The sequence below is a fragment of the Nanorana parkeri genome, unplaced genomic scaffold (genome assembly GCF_000935625.1).
Source record: "Nanorana parkeri isolate BGI_ZX_2015 unplaced genomic scaffold, ASM93562v1 scaffold803, whole genome shotgun sequence".
NCBI classification, from domain to species: Eukaryota; Metazoa; Chordata; class Amphibia; order Anura; family Dicroglossidae; genus Nanorana; species Nanorana parkeri.
The window spans coordinates 736,495-756,439 of NW_017307071.1; the positions used below are offsets into that span (position 1 = coordinate 736,495).

The 19,945-nt window shown below is 38.6% G+C and overlaps 1 protein-coding gene across 1 annotated transcript in view; it reads left to right on the forward strand.

Annotated features, from left to right (window-relative positions):
* The window catches only part of LOC108794021 (interaptin-like), a 53,090-nt gene that overhangs the window by 23,885 nt on the left and 9,260 nt on the right, over window positions 1-19,945 (forward strand). Inside the window, exons 3-4 of the mRNA XM_018564984.1 lie at window positions 7,249-7,416; window positions 18,640-18,807. Coding sequence (XP_018420486.1) covers window positions 7,249-7,416; window positions 18,640-18,807 — 336 coding nt within the window. The remainder of the gene's footprint in view (window positions 1-7,248; window positions 7,417-18,639; window positions 18,808-19,945) is intronic.

The following is a 19,945-nucleotide window of genomic DNA, read 5'->3' on the forward strand; positions in this document are numbered from 1 at the left end:
TACAGTCTCATGTTTAGTAAGATAATTTGTATTGAAGCTATAGTCACTGGAGCGAGCTTGAAGTGGTGGTAACTTTACAACACACAGGGACCATGGGGAACAAAAGTAGCCACTCTCCAGAAGGAAGGGCAGTGTCAGCATGAATTCAGATATGATTTGAGGATCTAGAGCTGAGTGATACACAAATAAGATACATTTTTGTTAATAGTTAAGGTACTTGAAAGCATTTTTATGATTTAACTCCTGAGTTTAGTATCACTTTAAAGTTAAACTCTGGGCAAACGGCTAAATGCAAATTTTCTATATTGCACAGCCAGACAATTGACACATGTAGTTCCTATTTAGTGATACGCATAACCCATGGTTCAAGGCAGGTTTGCCTGACAGCTCACAAGTTCTGAAAGTTAACCCAACGCTTATTAAAGTTAATTGGAGCCAAGTCTTTAAATTCTACAGATTTGTAGGGCCACTTTTCATGTTTTTGGTAAAAACAAGGGGCATGGGTAGCTGAGTATTGCCCTGTGGGACATGCTTTGATGTAAAGGATAATATTAAAAATAGACACTTTGGCAGGGAGTATATTTAGTATGGCTTAAAGGGCAACATTAAGAATGCAAAATTCCTTTAAATAACAAGATTGTTTGGTTTTTTTGTTGCAAAAAATGACATGGGCAACCCCATATCAAAATTCACACGTGACTGGGCATTGCCCTGGGGAACATGTGCAAGAGCAAAAAAAATTATACAATTTGCAGCTTATTTAATAATGGTTAAAGAGGAAGATTAAAAATGCACAATTTATTCAAACAACATGAGTGTGGGATGCCCTAAACCTGCCTGTGAAGTGGCTCACCTTTAGGATGCATAGAAAAAGAAAATGCAATCCCACACGTGCACTCCCATGCTTCAAATCCCATCAGTCACAGTGAATGATGCCAGCTGAAACAAGTAACACTACAGCCATGTTCTCCAGTCACAGATCTATAGCATGGATCTGTGACAGGGAGACCACCAAACAGAGGGACTTATCGATCTTAACGGAGCACAAGTGCAGTGATGTCACAGCACTTGTAGCCCATTGATTACTTCCTCCAACCCTATAACATTAGATTCATATTTCTGTAAAGGACCTTGGGCAAGGGGAAAGGGTCTCTACAAGCCTGTACATTGCATCCACAATTCACTGATCGCGGTTGCAACGCTCTGCAGACTTGAATGGAAGAAAATAATAAATACAGATATTTTTTTTTCCCCATCAGTGCAGTTGCAGTTATTATTTTTTTCAAAAAGGTGGACAATGCATGTTGCTTTTGCTGTGTTATGTTCTGTACTTTTGGAACTTGTTGTGTAGACTACAATTTCTTGTAGCTGTCTGCATACCTCCCACATATATATATTTTTTTTTAAATTGACAATTTTTATTTTGAAGGTTACATATAGAAAATACAAAACTTACGACATCATTTGAGGTATCCAGCGCAGTCGACATTTAGCTAGAGACAGTTATAAATACTTTGTTTTATTGTTCTAGTAAAGCGTAGAAGGTAGGATATTCCCACCTTCCAATCTACCCTATGGTATATCATACTTATACAGCAAATAACATTTCGTACTAGCTGTTCTTATCTAAACCGTGCTATCTGGCACATTCCTTTCAGTTATGAACTCCCACATATATTTTAGATGGCACTTTGTATAATAAACTATAGCCCTTTAAACTTGTAAAGAAAACAACTAAAAAGCCCCACCTCCCCCAACATTGTTGTATATAAGTGTTTACATTTTAACTCTAGGATGTTAGGTTAAAGGCTTGATGGGCTTTTGTGACCCCACCAGCAAATACATTGTGTTGCTTGATTTAATGTCTATAGTTCTGTCTAGAAACTGGGGGATGTTATGCTCTCTTAAAGTGACACTAAACTTATGAGTTAAATCTAAAAAATGCATTTAAGTACCTTCGCTATTAAAAATGTCAGCTGTAGATCCTCAAATCATCTCTGAATTAGTGCTGACACTGTCCTTCCTTCTAGAGGGTGGCTATGGTCCCTGTGTGTGTTGTAAGGTAGCCACAGCTCCCGTGATGGACTACAATCTCATGTTTAGTTTACTAATTTGTATTGAGATTGTAGTCCATCACAGGAGGCAGTTTGGAGCGGTGACTACTTTTCAACACACACAGGGACCATGGGGAACTAAACAAGCCACCCTCCAGAAGGAAGGACAGTTTCAGCACCAATTCAGAGATGATTTGAGGATCTACAGCTGAGTGATACACAAATAAGATACATTGTTGTTAATACGAGGTACTTGAATGCATTTTAAGATTTAACTTATGAGTTTAGTGTCACTTTAAGTAACAGAAACTTGTTATCCCAACCTTTCTCCTTTCTTTATTCCAATTGTTCTATTTATTAATGTATTCTATATTTATACTGCTGTTGTTGCAACAGTTTTATTCTCCCCTCAACAAAATGTTTTCATTTTTAAATTCCATAGACTTTACCTCGTATGGGTTCTGTGCCTTACCTGTTAGTGACTTTCTCAAATGTCATACAATTAAATGCTGAGGTGTTGGTCATGTGATCTCAGAGAAAGTGGAAAATCAGTCAGAGCCACAAACCAGTCTAATTCACTCAACACTTTTATTTAGGAAAGTAAGGAAGCAATGTTGCCAAATGTTAATTTGATTTGGCAGGACAGTCAGAATGGTGAGGGCATTGTTATATAATAGGTTCAGTTTAAGTACTTGCCTGGTTGGCAGCCAGCATCTTCCCTGTTATGATATTTATGGTTGTGTTTGCTAACTTTCAGCAGTCATAGATTTGTACAGCTGTTATGTGGACCTGTCATTTTCAAGGTAAGGAATGGAAGTCATATGATTTGATTCATGGATGTATAACATTGGTAGAAGAAATCATGACTTTTAACTTTATTAAGGAAAAGGTGTCTCCTTCATTTTTTGTATTTTATTTTATCGTTTCCATTGTACTAAAATACAGCACATTTTATATGAAGTCTATTAAGTCTAAAGCACAAATTACCTTTAATATATTAAAAAAAGCTACTGTTACAATTTACAATCATGTACAATTTGGTATATACGTACAACACCTGGTATCGGTATTATATAAATACTCACTATAAATATAAATGTCATTAGGCATTTCAGGTTAAAAAAAGCTTGTAGAACAATGACAACTTGATCCACCTACAGAAACAAGTGAAAGAATGTACACACATGTAGAGCTGCAGCTAACGATTATTTTCAAAATCGATTAGTTAGCCGATTATTAAGTTCGATTAATCGGTTAATCGGATAAACAATAAAATAAAGTTTAAAAAATGGCTCCAGTGATGGGACTACTAGTTTGTATTGAGGTTGTAGTCCATCACAGGAGCAAGCTTGGAGCGGTGGAAGTAAAAAAGAAAAAAAATAGTGTGGTGTGCAATATAGTGAAATGGAAAGTGTAAAATTATACAGCAATGAATGCAGAATGGCACCGGCTATAGAGGACTACAAATCCCAGCAATAGTACATTATACAGCGCAATGCAGAATATCACCAGCTATAGAGGAATACAACAAATCCCAGCAATAGTATATTATAGCTGGCGGTATTCCGCATGGCGCTGTATAATGTATTATTGCTGGGATTTGTTGTCCTCTATACAGCGCAGTGCAGAATATCACCAGCTATTTAGGAATACAACAAATCCCATGTATTGCTGGGATTTGTATTCCTCTATAGCTGATGGTACATTGCTCTGTATAATATACAGCACAATGTACCATCAGCTATAGAGGACTACAAATCCCACTATCCCAGCAATATATTATAGAGCACCATGTGGGGGGAAAGTGCAGGCTTACCTGAGCAGTCTTCCAGCAACTTGCTTCTGAGATCGGACCTGTCTATCGGCAGCTGTCATCCCCCCACACCTGCTCCTCCTTACTACATCTCCCCGCTTCCCTGTGCCGATCGTGGATGTGGGCGGGCGGCGAGAGTGAGGCGCGGAGGAGGTACGGCGTGAAGATCGTGGATGTGGGCGGGCGGGTCTGGCAGCGGCGAGCATGAGGTGGGGAGGAAGTGCGGCGCGCAGCGCGTGTGGAGCCGTAAACAGGGCCAACTGATCGGAAGCCGATTAATCGATTATTGAAAAAGTTGACAACTTTTTCAATAATCGATTATAATCAATTATGTCGATTAGTTGTTGCAGCCCTACACACATGCTATGAAATTAACATAACTGGAAATGGGAGAACTTGAACTGTCTTTTGTAGCATCAGAACTGTTCTCTTTTAAAAAGATAGGGGCTAAAATGGTGGTTCTACTTCCCATGGGTAGAAATTGATGCCACATCATCAACCGATTTATCTCCTAACAAAAGTGGCATATAACACCTGCTGAGGCTTTTACATAAGCCAAACTTCAATTAACCTTTGTTTTTAAAGAATGCTGCTCTCAAGAAAAAATGGGTATGAATTTCGATGGAAACCAATTACCAAAGTGTTTCTCTAATATTTATATAAAAATTATGCAGAGCCACATCTGCGTGATGATTTGAGAGGCTCTTCAGACAAAAAAGCTACGTGAATAAAAGAAATTCATTATGCAACTGAGACGTTTGTCATCTAAATATATGCTTTCAGATGCTGAAAGTTCAGCCACTTGTTTTGTACAATTTTGATTTCCTCTTGATACTGTCAAGTTTTCTTATATGAAATAATGTTTATTTTTAGTTCTGTCTCTCTTCTTTTTCTGTTCTTCCCTTTCTTCTTTTCTCTCTCTCTCTCTCTCTCTCTCTCTCTCTCGCTCTCTCTCTTTCTTTCTTTTCAGCTTTCTTTTTTTCTGTTGGTAATGTGAATTGCTGATAGCAGCAATTTTAATGGCAAAAGTATGAAACAATATTCAAGCTTGTCAAGGAAAGGTCAAACTATTTGCATTCATTAGGAACCTGGGGAAGCGTGCAGTGTGTGTTTCATTGGAAGGCTTATGGTTATTGATTTTCATACAGCTGTAGGAAGAGGATAATTAGAAGTATACTTCACTTATAGGTGATGCAATTAGGTATAATTTCCCTATAACTACACAGGCATAGAGCTGTGCTGCATCTAAGCGCCATTTCCGGGCAGCTGCTCTTCCAATAAATCTCACATAACATTTACTATGTATGCCATGGTTTGCCATGCTAATGTAGTGTTATGGACAGGAACGTAAGGTAATGTACCATTTATAACTGGGATCAATGTGCATAAACAAAATATAATGCCCAACACAATTTTTTAAAGTCTTTCATAAAGCAGTGTAGCACAGGGGATGTTTCTTTATTAGAGATGTCTGCCATACACTTATAAAAGACCAGCCATTAAAAATTGAGCAGTCTAAATTATATATATTTTGTGGCTGTTAGTCTTGTAGGGGCTACATGGAAGCTGACTGAGTAGACCATTGCAGACTTCCCTTTGCCCAGCCTCAGATTCCACCTTTTCCTGAGTAATTAAAGACATACCCATACTTCCAATTGGACAGAATTTATAAGATACCAAAACCACTTTGCCTTGAGGTGCCTCTTTGATAAAAAGGAGCAGTAGCTCTACTCCATCATCTTCCCAGTCTACCACACTTAAATATTTTAATTACTTATTGCATCTCCCTGAGTAAAATTTTACGTGCTAAATAAACTTATAGCCAAATGTACTGTATCCTTTATAAGTAATGTCAGGGGTTGCAAAGGTTTTTCAGTGGCCAATTAACCTCTTGCCGTCCGCCCGTAGTAAAAAAAACGGACGGACGGACGGCACTGCTGCATTTGCGGGTTGCCGTCTCCAGACGGCAATTATTTTCTGCTCGCGCGCGCCCCCTAAGTTAGAGCAATCATTTTAGGGCCATCAATCATAGATAACACTAAACTGATGAGCGGTAACAGCTTTTAAAGCGTCGCCTATGGCCAATTTTGGGTATTACCGTTTTTTGAGGTTTCGCGCGCGCACGCAATTTTAAGGCTTGACATGTTTGGTGTCTTTTTACCCGACGTGACCCCGTCTTTTATATTTTACCAAAAAATTGGGTAATAATAAATGTTTTATCATTTAATATAGGGGAAACTGTTTTTTTTTAAAAAAAATAGGTAATTTTTCCTTAATATAGTAAAAAAATAAAAACCCCAGTGGTGAATAAATACCACCAAAAGAAAGCTCTATCTGTCCCCAAAAAAGGGTATAAAATTCATTTCAGTACAGCGCTGCATGACGGAATAAATGTCAGTCAAAGTACCGCAGCGCTGAATACTGAAAAATGGCCTGGATGGGAAGGGGGTTTAACACCGCGGATGTCAACTGGTTAAACAATCTGTTGATCATTTCTGAAGTGCTGAAATTGCAGTGTTTAAAATGGAACGGTAGTCAGGCACAAATTCAATCTCCAAAACTATTCATAATATACTCAAGTAAACTAAATGCACTTACTTGTTTTTAATAGGAGAATAACTAGTGGCTTTTTTTTCCAAACCTACACTCTGATACCTGCTCCATTTTTAGGCTTAGAGAAACATGCAGACTTGCAGAGAGGTAGAGACCTATTTAAGAACATAAAGACATATGCCAAAATAAAAGAGAGAAAAGAAAAATAGTACAGTAAGTTGTGGTATTATAACTTCTGACTTGTATGATACTTTCATGCCAGCCATTGTATGGGGTCAAACAAATTATTAAAAAATCAATAATTATTCATTAATGATAGTGAAAATTCATGCATCTCTTACAATTGGGGTCAGATTATGAAACATGCTGCATGCTGGGAAGTTGCATGTTGCAGAAGTTAGCAAGATAAATTGAGGGGGTCAATCTAGAATGGTGCATTGGGATGTGCTCCTGTGCCATGGAATTTGTCCAGGATGAGCATGTTCTATAGCTGTTCATGGGCTTTTTGTTGTCTCAATAAAAAGCATAAATATTACATCCTATCAGAAGATGTTAAATATGTGCTGAGATTTACAAAGTTAGTTATATTGTATTAAAGTTGTGGAAGAATTGCATGGTCTTAATTGAGGTATGTTGTCCTACACAGGTGAAAGGTACACTCAAAGTTATAATTATTTTTGTTTCCACCTACCCTAGTCATACAACACTACAGTCAAACAAACCTTTCATCACTAGCAACCTAAGCTATTATCCACATCCTGTTTTTAACAGACTTTTAATAAACACCTCAAGATAAGAAGCTGTGGATAACATTTGATCTTCCCCTAGGCTCAGAACTATGAAGAACTTGTGAAAGGTTTACGGGAAGAGCTGAACCAAGGGCAACACCGACAGCAAGATGAGCAAAACCAAGTAGAAGAAATGAGAAGGCAGACTGTGAATATGGAAACTGAAATGGAGAGACTGAGGTCGAGAAATAAGAGTGATGCTCAAAAGGTAATAACATTTGTGTTAAACGAGACTGCGTAATTGGTAGTGGTAAGTGTAGGATACTTCATGTTTCTCTTATCAGTTTTGAATGTAACTTGTAACATGGTGCCAGTAAAGCCTGCCAGGTTGGCAGGAAAAGTGATAGATGGTAGATACATTTCTCCACGGATCCTTAGATTCATCATCTAAGGTAATGCCAGCATAGATGAAGGTAAAGAAAAATAGCTCTTTACCTTGTATTGGTAAAACAAATCCCGGGGCTGGTGTTACTAGGAGTCTGATAGAGCTGTGGGTGGGACAGACTCCTGGTTCCATGGACCGCAGTTTAGTGAAGACTGCACAGTTCTGTGTTTGGAGCCAAGCCTGTCAGCAGGACAGGGTTCTGTGGATGGACTGTAACTGTTCCCATAGAGGAAACGGACCCAGCTTAGAGGACTATCGCTAATACCCAGTAAGGCTCAGTGGAGCAGACTTTTATTTGTTTATGACAATTTAAATTTTTGGGCTGGATGCCTGTAACCTTTCTTTTTTTTGTCAATTGATTGCTGTCTGGAATTAAAGCTGGCATTTTTGTTGAAGAGACTGCGAGTTTGCCTCTACATTGAGAGTAGTTCCCTACAAACTTTATTGGTGTTTTTTGTTTTTTTAAAGAGACCATAACAAAATATAGAAAGTGGAGTTTTTTGCCACAATTGGTCATTATGTAGACTTTTTATCTACTTAGCATTACTTGTTCTACTGTCTCTTGAAAAAAAGTAGAAACTTAATTTCCTGACATTTTTTCTTGAGAAATCATATACAATAAATTAGTAGTCTATTTGCAACAACCTCCTATGTGAGTTGAGGGTCAATCCACCCTACCTGGACCAGAAGGCATGGTTTGAATCCTTAATGAGTTTTTTAATGCGTTCTGTGTCCCATTGGGAATATTTTCTTTTATTTCTGTCCCAGAGATACAAAAGAAAGTAAAAGTAGATCTTTCCCAAATGAGGAGAGTTGTCACGGGAAAGGTGTCCACACTGGAAGATTTCCTTTCCATTTCTGCTTTAGTGACAACTATAAAAGTATGCACTTCGTATCTTTTTCTGTTCTAGTAACAATTGTCTCCAAGACAAATAAATCTGGTGAATCTCCCCAGTGGGCCCACACACATCAGTGAAAACCAAACAAAGGTTCTAACATTTTCCTATCCAAAGCAAAAAATAATAAGTTTTGTTTTAAGAGACAATGTAAGTAACCATAATAGCTGAATATATTGTGCTCAATCTGTCATGAGTTGCTCAGTGCCCAAATCAAATTTGAGTGCAAACACAATGATATGGTGCTACAGTGATGATGTTATTGATTTTGAATTTCAAATTTGGATTTATCCCTCAAAATGCCTGCATCAACCATAATGTGCTTTACAAATTTGTGGGCCATGGATTTATGTCAGTTTAATTATTGTGGTATAGAAAACAGGTCTTCATTGTAGTCTTAAAGATAATCAAAAGTCCTAAAATCTGGATATATATTGTGCTGCCACACACCAGTTAAAAGTTGAATAAAGACTTGCTGTGGAAGTTCACAAATGTTAAGTTAGCAGTGCTCTGGGGCATTGAGAGAAGTAGTTATAAATGGGATTGTTTGCATGTACAGCAATAAAATGTCCCAGCAAACATGTACTTTGCACACTGACTAACAGCTGAGCAGCAAAATATAAAAACAAGTCCAGGGATATACATATTAAGACATTTTGGCTCTCCTTTAGCTCACTTATGCATACAGTATATTTCTTTACATACAGTATATTTTTACAGCAGGTATAATTACCTGAAATCTGTATTTATATTGTGCTACCACACAGCATTTAAAAGTTAAAATGTAGACTTGTTGTGGAAGTTCCAAGACTACAAGTTGGTGTGCGATAGAGGGAGGCACTTATGCCATCTAAAGGTGCCCATACACCTTACGACCATTGTCTTGCGATGGTCGTATGCTTCCTGAAAGCCCGTACGATCTGCCCACCTTGGATGGGCAGATCGTACTTGCGATCATCGAAAGCCCGCCCCGCTGAGGGGCGGGCTTCCGATGACGGCAATGCAGAACGGGCAGTGTGCGCGTGCGCACACCGGCCCGTTCCGCAGCTATCGGGCGAGCAGGCTAGAAACCCGCCGAGAATCGTACGATTCTCGGCGGGTTTTCGAACATGTTGGCTCGACAAAAGACGTGCGACCGTACAGTAGAAACGGTCGCACGTCTTAGTTCACACTGCTCGATTCTCGTACGATCGCGGGATTTCGCCCGATTCTCGTACGAGAATCGAGCAGTGTATGGGCACCTTTACACAGAGAGCTAATGAGTGCAATTAGTGTGCAGGTGTTCGATATTGGCCTGCCTAGCAGGCAGAGCATGGAGGAGTTGCAGTGTCTGCTACACTGCAAACTGAAAAGTATTTTGCTCTTCCTTCTATAACATATAACACAGCAGGACATGGACAATTAATCAATATATGCATTATTTTAAAAATCCTTTAGCGAGTAAAATATTTCCTACATGCATTCACATAAAGAAGTTCATGTTCTCTCTCTTTTTTTTTGTTCATGTGATCAGATTGTTACTTAAATAACTATAGCTAGTTAGGAAATATAATTCAATATCTACATTATCTTTTTTTGAACAAATTAGTTTAAACAATGAAGATTAATGCAAGCATCATGAAACTAGAGATAATAATATCTTGAAGGAGAGTAATTGGGGCTAGGTTTTCCAACCAATCATTTTTGTGTTTTAATGTATTAGGGTATGGGTTTTACCTGCCTTTACATGCTAAACAAAAATCACAATTCTGATTACCTGCTTACTGCTACAATACTGTATAAAAGCATCAACATCGCTAAACTGAAAGTAATTTACAGTACATCAAGTTATTGAAGCTCATAAGTCTTGAAATGATTAAAAATGATTTCTAAAGTCTTGGTTCTCTATTAGTCTGTAGTTTTGCAGATAGTTTACATGTAAATTGAATTCTCTAACATTGCTAATTCCCCTAGTTTTAGGCATCCTACAAAGATCAGTGCAAGGGAATATCATGCAGCTTTCAGATGGCTAAAACCAAAAAACCATGAGGTGATTTCTAAAGAACTGCAAACATAAGAAAACTACTGAACTAGACCAGTGATCATGGCATGGTATCACCTAGGTAGCCATTTTTCTAAATAAAATGGTGTCACATTGATGTTCCAAAGCAGTACTACATCAATCTGTGAAGGGACAAGACAAACGTTAAAAGAGAACAATGGCCCAAGCTTTTTTTGCCTTAGTTCTCTTTAGAGTCACACGAGACACAGTATACTAATGTCCACCTGTAACCCAAAACTCAGAATATAGCGAGCTATTGCCCACTATATGCTAAAAGCGCAGCTCCATCCCACCACCTGATAGAGGCAGAGCCAGCTGTGCCTGCTCCCTCCCTTATCTGTCCCTCCAGTCTGCGCTGGAAGAATGGAGAGGGGAGAATCTCTGCGGGGAGCCGTGACTGACAATCACCACTCTCTGCAGGGAGATGATTGGGAACTGTGCAATCAGCGGTATTTGCTTCAGTTTTACATGTCGGCTCTGATTATGGGGAAGAGTGTATTTCTATCTCCCCATAATTCTCCTTTTAAATAGTTTGTTAAATATAAACAGTTATGTTTAAAGAAAACTTTGCTTACCAGTAAACAAAGCCTCACCCAAGCTATTCGGAATGGCAGGAGTATAATGATATGAACATTATGGGGTTGATTTACTAACCTTAGAAACACACCACGAACATGTATACACATCTGTAGTGTGTTCCCTCCCAGCATCATATATGGGTGGAATCTAAACACCTTTGTAGTGTGTACACACCCAGCAGGTGTGTTGTGCAAACCCTTGCATGAATTGCAAGGTGATGTTGTGTAAATTAGCTCTATGTTGTGTTGCTTGTGTTGATGAATGCAGGAATGTAAATGCATGAGCTAACCATTTTTGTCTAAACTGTGAAGCAGCATTATATATGCATCATGTGCATGCTTTTTCCATATATGGCATTAGTGGAAATATGCTTTTAGAGACTTTTTGGTTGATAAATACGTTTTGCTGTGTGAAAATCACATGCACCTGGTGCGTGCCTGTGTTTAGGTTAGTAAATCACCCCCAATGTATCTGTTTGACTTGAGATGTGCTTTAATTTGCCCTTGCAGAATCTGTTTATACTTGCATCTTTGTAATTTTAATGGTCCGAAACTGTTCTTCTTTAAACATAGCTACATTAATAAATATTCCTTTTGCATTCGTGTTTCTTTTAAGATCATCCTTCTGTGTACACTGCTCATATTTTACCCCTGGATGTTTGAGCAGTGTGTATACATAAGCTATTTGTGATTATAGCAATGTATAGCCCTATTCTGAACAACTGATAAGCCAAACATAACTGAAGATAGGAGGTGTATGACATATTTCATCTTCCTCATTATGCTATTTTTCTTTTAAGATTATCTACATATGCACAACTCCATAGGGAAAACAGTCATTTCTGGTTTTGGCATGCCTTACTTGCATTACAATACACTTGGCTTTGTATAATGAACAATATATATTTCTGTCATTTGAAGCTTAACTTTAGTAAAAACAGTGGGGTTAATACTTAATTCTCCATCTGTTGGAGAGAAAAAAAAGTATTACAGTTTGTGACATTGAAATATGCTGTATTCATTTCACAGTAGCATTTACTAGTTTAGTTAGAGGACTTCCAGTGTAAATGGTAATCCCCCATCAATGTCTGACCTCTTCATGCAACACTTAGGGGATTTCTTCTGCAGAAGCCTTTCTGCCTTCATGGGACCGGGAGTTGCAATATCAGATTTTACCTGCACCCTCACCTGCTGGTGAAATGTGGTATCAAAAATAGAAGTATATTAGTCTTCTAGTGGCTTAATAATCTTACCAAGGAAAGCGCCTCATGCTTTTACCTGTAGTATAATCAATCGGATTTAAGGTACCACACTGGGTATTTCTGTGATTACAGGTTTGTAAATACAGGCAAGGTTGTCAACATCCTAAAGTTTCCTGAAACCATTAAACAGACATGAAACAATTGTAAACTAACCTGTTCATTAAGGTTCTGATAAACCCATTTACCTACATTTATATTTAGAGCAACAATAAAAAGAATCACCTCCACTGCCGTATTTGTAGGGCAGGCCATACATGGTTACTTATTCCTTAAAAACCTACCTTTTGAAATGAGTTTATTTATCTGTAGATAGATGGTTCCATATGATTGGTTATATCTAGACACACTGAACATTCGATCCCCTGTAAACGACATATCTATAAGCCTTCTTTGACGTTTTGTCAGCCAACCAACATTTGAAGTGTATTTCTACTTTTGCAACCAAATTAGGATAAGACCTATTCTATATTTGTTACATGTTCACACAGCATAGCAAAAGCATTGCTTTTACTTGGGTTTGGGTTTCTTGGCTTCCTAATGGTTAACATTTCTATTTGCTTCTCCTTCTTTGTAATGTTAGGAGCGGTTGTAAAGGGGTTTGTTCTTTATCATTTGTAAAGTAGATTTAAATATTGCCTGTCCTAACAAAGGATTACAACTCTGGTATGTGCATTCAAATGTTAATAAGAGAAACACAGACCTCAAATTACAGTCCTAAATCTCACTATGAGGACAGATCACTGAACAGGTGCTCAGAAAAACCTGGAATCAGTCATCTTGTCTGCTGCATTGAAACATCGAAAAGGTAAGAAACATTTTATAAAAATTATTTTTCAGTATGCTGTGTGAATAGGAACCTATAACAACCATAAAACCAGAAGGGGTTTTCTCATATTGACTGCAAAAGTGGAAATTCACTTTAAGCCACAGCAACCTGCAGACACCTGTGCTGTGTCGCTGGATAAGATCATCAAGAACATTGCCGGAGGAGAGAGTACCTTCTTGCCTCAGCTTAGGAAAGCCGACAATTACCTTCACAAATCTTTGTCTATCTTTTCAGCTTAAAAGGGATTTTTTGGGTTCATGAGTAAATACCAAAAAGTGATCCAAGTCTCCTAAGCCCTCTACCTCATCTGTCCAGCTCGAAGTGTGTGTGTGTGTGTGGTGGTGGGGGCACTTCTAGAGTTTGCAGACTACTGGCTAACCCGTCTACAACAAATTAAATGGCAAATCAAATTGCATACACCCCCTGCACAGAGGTTTTCCTGGCCATCTAGGAATGATTGACCCAAGAGATGGTGAGCTCAGTTTCAACTGCACACATATTCAAAGCTCACATCTCTTCACAGTGCTCAAAAAGAGTGGAGCACATGCTGTTTTGAATCTTAAGGCCTTGAACATTTGGCGGGTGATTTACTAACCTAAACACACGCACACACTAGGTGCGTGTGATTTTTTACACAGCAAAACTTATTTATTAACCAAAAAGTCTCTAAAAGCATATTTCCACTAATGCCATATATAGAAAAATCATGCACATGATGCATATATAATGCTGCTTCACAGTTTAGACAAAAATGGTTAGCTCATGCATTTACATTCTTGCATTCATCAACGCAAGCAACACAATGTAGAGCTAATTTACACAACATCACCTTGCAATTCATGCAGGGCTTTGCACAACACACCTGCTGGGTGTGTACACACTACAAAGGTGTCTAGATTCCACCAATAGATCATGCTGGGAGGGAACACACTACAGAGGTCTATACTTGTTCGTGGTGTGTTTATAAGGTTAGTAAATCAACCCCTTTATGTCAAAATCTGCAAGTTCAAAGATGGAGTTAAGTCAGTTCTTGCATTTTATGGTAGGGGAGCAGCACTTACAATTTGCAGCCTTGCCTTTCAGCGTAACCATAGCTTTTTGGATGTTCACCAAAATGTTGACACCAGTGTTTGCCACCTTGAGGTCCAGACGTTCTATTCACTTCTATGCACAACCTTCTATGTATACCAGCCGGGTGAAGACGTTCCTTCCATTGGAAAAACTATGCAAACTACAACTTCAGGTTTTCCTATTTCATGCTCTCAGGTGTAAATCCATTTGGCGGCACATGCACTTTTTGGATCTCATGGTAGTCTTTCGAGGGGATTCCTTATGCACAATACCACACCAGAGCATTACAGCTTGAGATCCTTTTGGAGTGTAGCAAATCTCCTCCGGTCTCTGGAGAGAGTGCTCAAGGTAAGTCACCTAACAAAGTCATCCTCTGCTACGAGCTGGAAAGTCCTTTCTACCTCTGCACTAGAAAATATTAATGACAGACACCAGCCTGAATGGGTCTCCAGCCCTGAAAAGTGTCCCACATCCTGAATTGGGCCGAGAGTCATGTGCCGGCCCTGTCTGCAGTATTCATGTCAGGGGTAGAAAACTGACAGCAGAATTAGGGAATGTGGGTCCTTCACCCAGAAGTTTTCCAGAACTTGCAGATGTCAAACTTCTGGTTTTGGTCCAATATTCGTAAGGTTGATGGGCAGTTTACAACCGCAAATACTGTACTATCGATCAACTTTTGACTAACAAGCAGGTTAGAAAACTTTGGTCGATCGTACGATTTTCGCAAGGTTGGTGGCGTTTCCGTATGTCAAAATGTGTACGATTTACACTACACATGCGCAGATGAAGATACGTGCAGTCAATTACCACAATTCGGCCAGGTGCTTTTCTGTTAATTACTGCTGATTGAACCTTGCGAAGATCGAGGCAGGATGGGGCCGCCATACGAAAATCGTACGACAGTTCGATCATCGGACGAAAAGTGTTGTCCGATTATCACAAGGTGTATGGGCAGCTTAATGCTGTTATCAATAGTGAATCAATGCTGATTAATTAATTGGATCATTGGTCCAGTTTCCCTATCAAAGTCTTGCAATATATTTTACACACTAGAAGTTCTGCATCAAGTGTTCTCTCCATGCCAATAGCTTGATACACCACAACTTTTCTTAGCAGAGTACTAGAATTCATCAGGGATATTCACTGAACAAATAAAGCCTGTTAGGACTGTAACCTAAAATGTAATTTAATTTACCCATTAAATGCATCCCTATTGCTGTAGAAGTTTTTTTTGCGGAGATGCTCAATTTTTTACCCTGCTCATAGAGCAGCTGAAATCCAGGATTGTTAATGAACTTTGAGTAATGTGCCTCAGCAAGCATTTTGTAATTGTAAATGGAATTTCATGGCTTCCTTTGCTGTAAATCAGAATGTGTGTTTATAGGGCGCTTTTTAATCCAGGCTTAATACACAATTATTTTTTAATAATCACAGCCTTAGAACTGCAGCTGTGAGCTCACTAGTTTAAACAGCTGACTGAAGTAAGCCGTTTTATGTTGCTAATATTCCTGGCCATGTCAGGAGGGGGAAAGTTATTTTCCTCAGGTGTGTTTGAGTAAGTCTCCTAATTTCATTACTTTTAAAGGCAGTGTGAAAATAAAACATGTCATCTCCCCAGATATTGCAATGTTTGGTCAAATTGAAACGTTGTGTGATTACTTCCTACATTCTCTCACCACTTTATAATGGCACATAGTTGATCAAACATGGCCAAGCCTGCTTTCCATGTATAGAGTGTTCCTCAAGGCATTGCTGACTCTTGTAACAGTGGATGCCGAAGGATTAGCAACAATGGAAGCCTGCTTTAAAAATTGTAACATGTGGTTCAGAATAAGAGTTTCATAATAAGCTATGGTACGTATAATAAAGTGCTCATTATTTCAATAGCTATTCACTATTCACTGGCTGAAATTAAAGCTGACCTCCAGGCAGATATAAAACAAAAAAATAATGCCATTCCTTATTCAATAAAAAATTATGAAATGTATTTTGAAGTGAAGCTAGTGTAAGTATTTGTATTCGACTTGGTGTCATCTTCTTGTAATTACTTGTTTAGGAGCACTGAGATTGTACAAGAGAGGCAGCACAAGCAGTCAATCAGGTGTGTGACATGCACATACAGTATGTTAACAAATAATACTGTATACTGACTGAAGTAATTACCAGAAAGGTAATTACTTACCTCTGTCACCACTGCTCACTCCCGGGTGAAGATCTGGAGCTCCTCAACTGGTTGTGCAGGATGATGGGGCGGGGGCATTCGCAGTAGAGATCTTCAGCGGGGAGAAGAGGAGAGACACAGTGGAGGTGAATGCACGCAGCCGGGAGCGTGCACGTCATACAGAAACCATCGGACATGAGAAGTCTGTGCTGGATCAGAGACTGGCACCAGCGCTGGAGGGACTCCTGAATACAAGTGGAAAGAAGAAGATAATTGGATCATTAGGAATCATTTAAGGTAAGTCCTTAAGGCAGCATAGTGGGAGGGGGGAAATATTTATGGCTTTAATGTCACTTTAATGTGAGATCAGCACCACTCTATGCATCAATTACACTACGAATGAGGGGCAATGTGTTGATGCCTCCTTAGGGAGCAACCCTATTCTGGGCAAAATGACACTTGGGGTCATTTAACCCAGACGACTTAGAACATCTTGTTGTGGAGAAGTACTGCAGATGACAGCTCCGAATTAAACGTGAGTATTGTAGCCTGATTTTTTTTTTTTAACACTGACTGAGGGACATTTGTAAGAGAAAAAAAAAAACTTTAACTGCAAAAAAGAAACACCAGGTCACCACCCTGGCTGTTCTTAGCTGTTCGTCTGGAGTTCTGGTTTAATTAACACTACTGTACAAAGTTATGTAATTAATACAGTCTTACGACTTTGTGTGCAAGTACACACATTTGTTTCGCACAGTTTTCAAGTGACCCTGGCATAGACCTTCATGAAAACTCAGCTAGGTAATGTTGCAGGTGGCTTTCAAGAGAGGTCTTATCCCTAAAATCCTGCTGCTCCCTTCTGGTTATAAAAAATTTTTTTTAATTCTGCACTGTTTTATGCTTTGAAAAGACATGGTAGTTGATATAAAGTTAAAAGAGCTTGTCTACTTGGGCAGCAAGAAGCTACATCGTGGACACTACTTGGACAGCACAAAGCTACAACGTGGACACTGTGACCCTGCACAACCTAGGGGCATATATTCTGTACTCACCATGGATACTATCTGCATGATGTTATACCTCCTTTCTATTGGTGTGTAGTTTCTTCTAATCGTAGAAGACTACAGAACAGTGAGGAGATCTATTAAGATCAAACAAGCATATTGGATTTATGCCTCTGCTTAACTGGTTGCTTTACTATTATTATTTTTATTATTATTATTATTATTATTTATTATACATTATGACTTTGCCAGCTACTGTCACTGTTCTAGTACTATGGCAGCTCCAGTGAAAATATTTGATGTACATGTTTGAAATGACCTTCATACATTCATTTCCTTTATTCATCCATTGATTTATTAATTCATTTTAGTGGCCGTCCAGTAAACTAATCAGACCAATAAAAAGTGATGTTTATTTGTCTTATATGCTTCAACAGCAGGATCCTTTTGCCATAGTTCCTGTCTCCTCTCCACCTGGGAGTTTTGGGGCCTATCAGCCACCGTTTCACATCACCTGTGACATTCTTTCTGGTATACAACTTGTTTGATGTAGGGGGCCTCACGTGCAGCCTCTGACTTTAACAAAGGGCCACACATACTATTTAGTGAATGCATTGCTAGAGAAAGCTGTCAGAGAATGTAGACATGCAACTGGAGATAATCAAAGACTACTGTGCAAGAGATGGTCAGAGACTGCAGACATGCTGCAGGAGATGGTCAGAGGCTGCAAACATGCTATGTGAGTTGTTTGAGACTAGGGACATGCTGTAATAGAATGTTACAGACTTGAGGCACATTACATGAGACTGCTAGAGGCCATTACTGACCATTTACAAAACGGTGTTGCCACATTTGTGCTCCCTATAGCCCCTTAAAAATTAACTTGTGCCATATTTGATAATTCTTTCAGCAATATTCATTACAATTTCATCAGAAGAAATAAACCAAGCCTGGGTAAAGAATATATTTCCTTCACTGGTCTGAGTAAGCAACTAGGTAAGGAAAACACAGGCTACTTTCTGCTGGGGCCCTGAGCGCCGCACAATAAATGTCAAAGGGCATCGGGAGGTTGGGCTCGGGAAATTATATTTTTAAACAAATCCAACAGGAGCCTAGAACTGGGTAGTCTTAAAAAATTGTTAACATCAGTTGTATTGTAGAAAAATATGTAACCTTCTTATGTTCCTTTTTGTATGCTTTCTCGAAGATTGCAGAGCAAGAAAAGCGGCTGATAAAATTGGAGGATGAGATTCGCCAACTGCAAGAAGAAAACCGCTCCACTCAGAGTGATTTCTTACAGGCACAAGCACAGATGAAAATTCTCCATCTAAACCATTCCATTGCAGAGAAACAAATTAAGCATTACACGACACAGGTATGTTTTCAAAGGACATAAATAATAAAATAATTCCTTACTTCATGCATTTTGAAAGATGTTTTTCTCAACAGTTATTTGTAAGTAAACTAGTGAAAACATATTTAAAAGAAAAATGTTGTTTTTGTCTGTCTTTGTGAATTTATGGCAGTAAAGCAAGACAGAGGCTATTTTAACATTTTAAATGACTGTTGATTTTATATATATATATATATTCCAGTTTACTGGGAGGCACAGCTAAAGACAGTTACTTATTTTTTTCATTTTGTGGACAGACATTTGTGTAAATTTGAGATCCATGGTGTGGCATCGGTTTGGCATAGCTACTTGACAAACTGCTATCAATTTGCAGAAAAACAGTCACAAAATCATTCACCCAGGATCTGTAGATGCAAGAACACAAAGCAAAAACTGAAGCTGGAAAAAATAATACTGCTAATAGTGTGATAGTAGATTTAAATGTAGAACTATATTATGTCCTTAAAGAGGGTCAAAACTGAATATTCCACCGTAACTCATTATACTTGTAAAGACTTAGCTATGCAAGATCTCATTTCATTAAACTGTATTTGCATAGTCTGAATCTGACTTTGTACCTTCAGAATCAGATATCACCTAAAGTCTGGCAGATGATGCTCTGGGAAGTACATGACCCTACATACTGTCTTCCAGCACCAGAAAATGTCACAATGTTAAATAACACAGCCCTGTTGTTGTATGCATTCCTCCTACCTATGCTGTTATTTGATAAAGTTGTACACTCTCAGGAGCTGGAAGACAGTGTGTGTAGGTACATAAAAAAGTTGTTTTTTTGACAAAAACAACTGTCAGATTTGATGACTTCCTACTCCCAAACTGAATTTTAAGACTTATAGAACATAAGTAATGCTAAATTAAGCAACATCGTATAAACCGATAGTTAAAATAATTGCATTCTTGCATAAGCCCATACATGGTTGGTTCTCATGGAAGTGGAACTGTGGGAAAAGAGTTAAACATGCTGTTGAAATGTAAACATGTGAACAGCTTTATTTGCCTAATTTGTTTAGTCAGTCTGGCTTCACATGCCTCTAGAACATTGTACATCGGGGGGGGTTGAAGTGAGACCTTTATTTCCTGTTTCGACTATGTAGCTTCC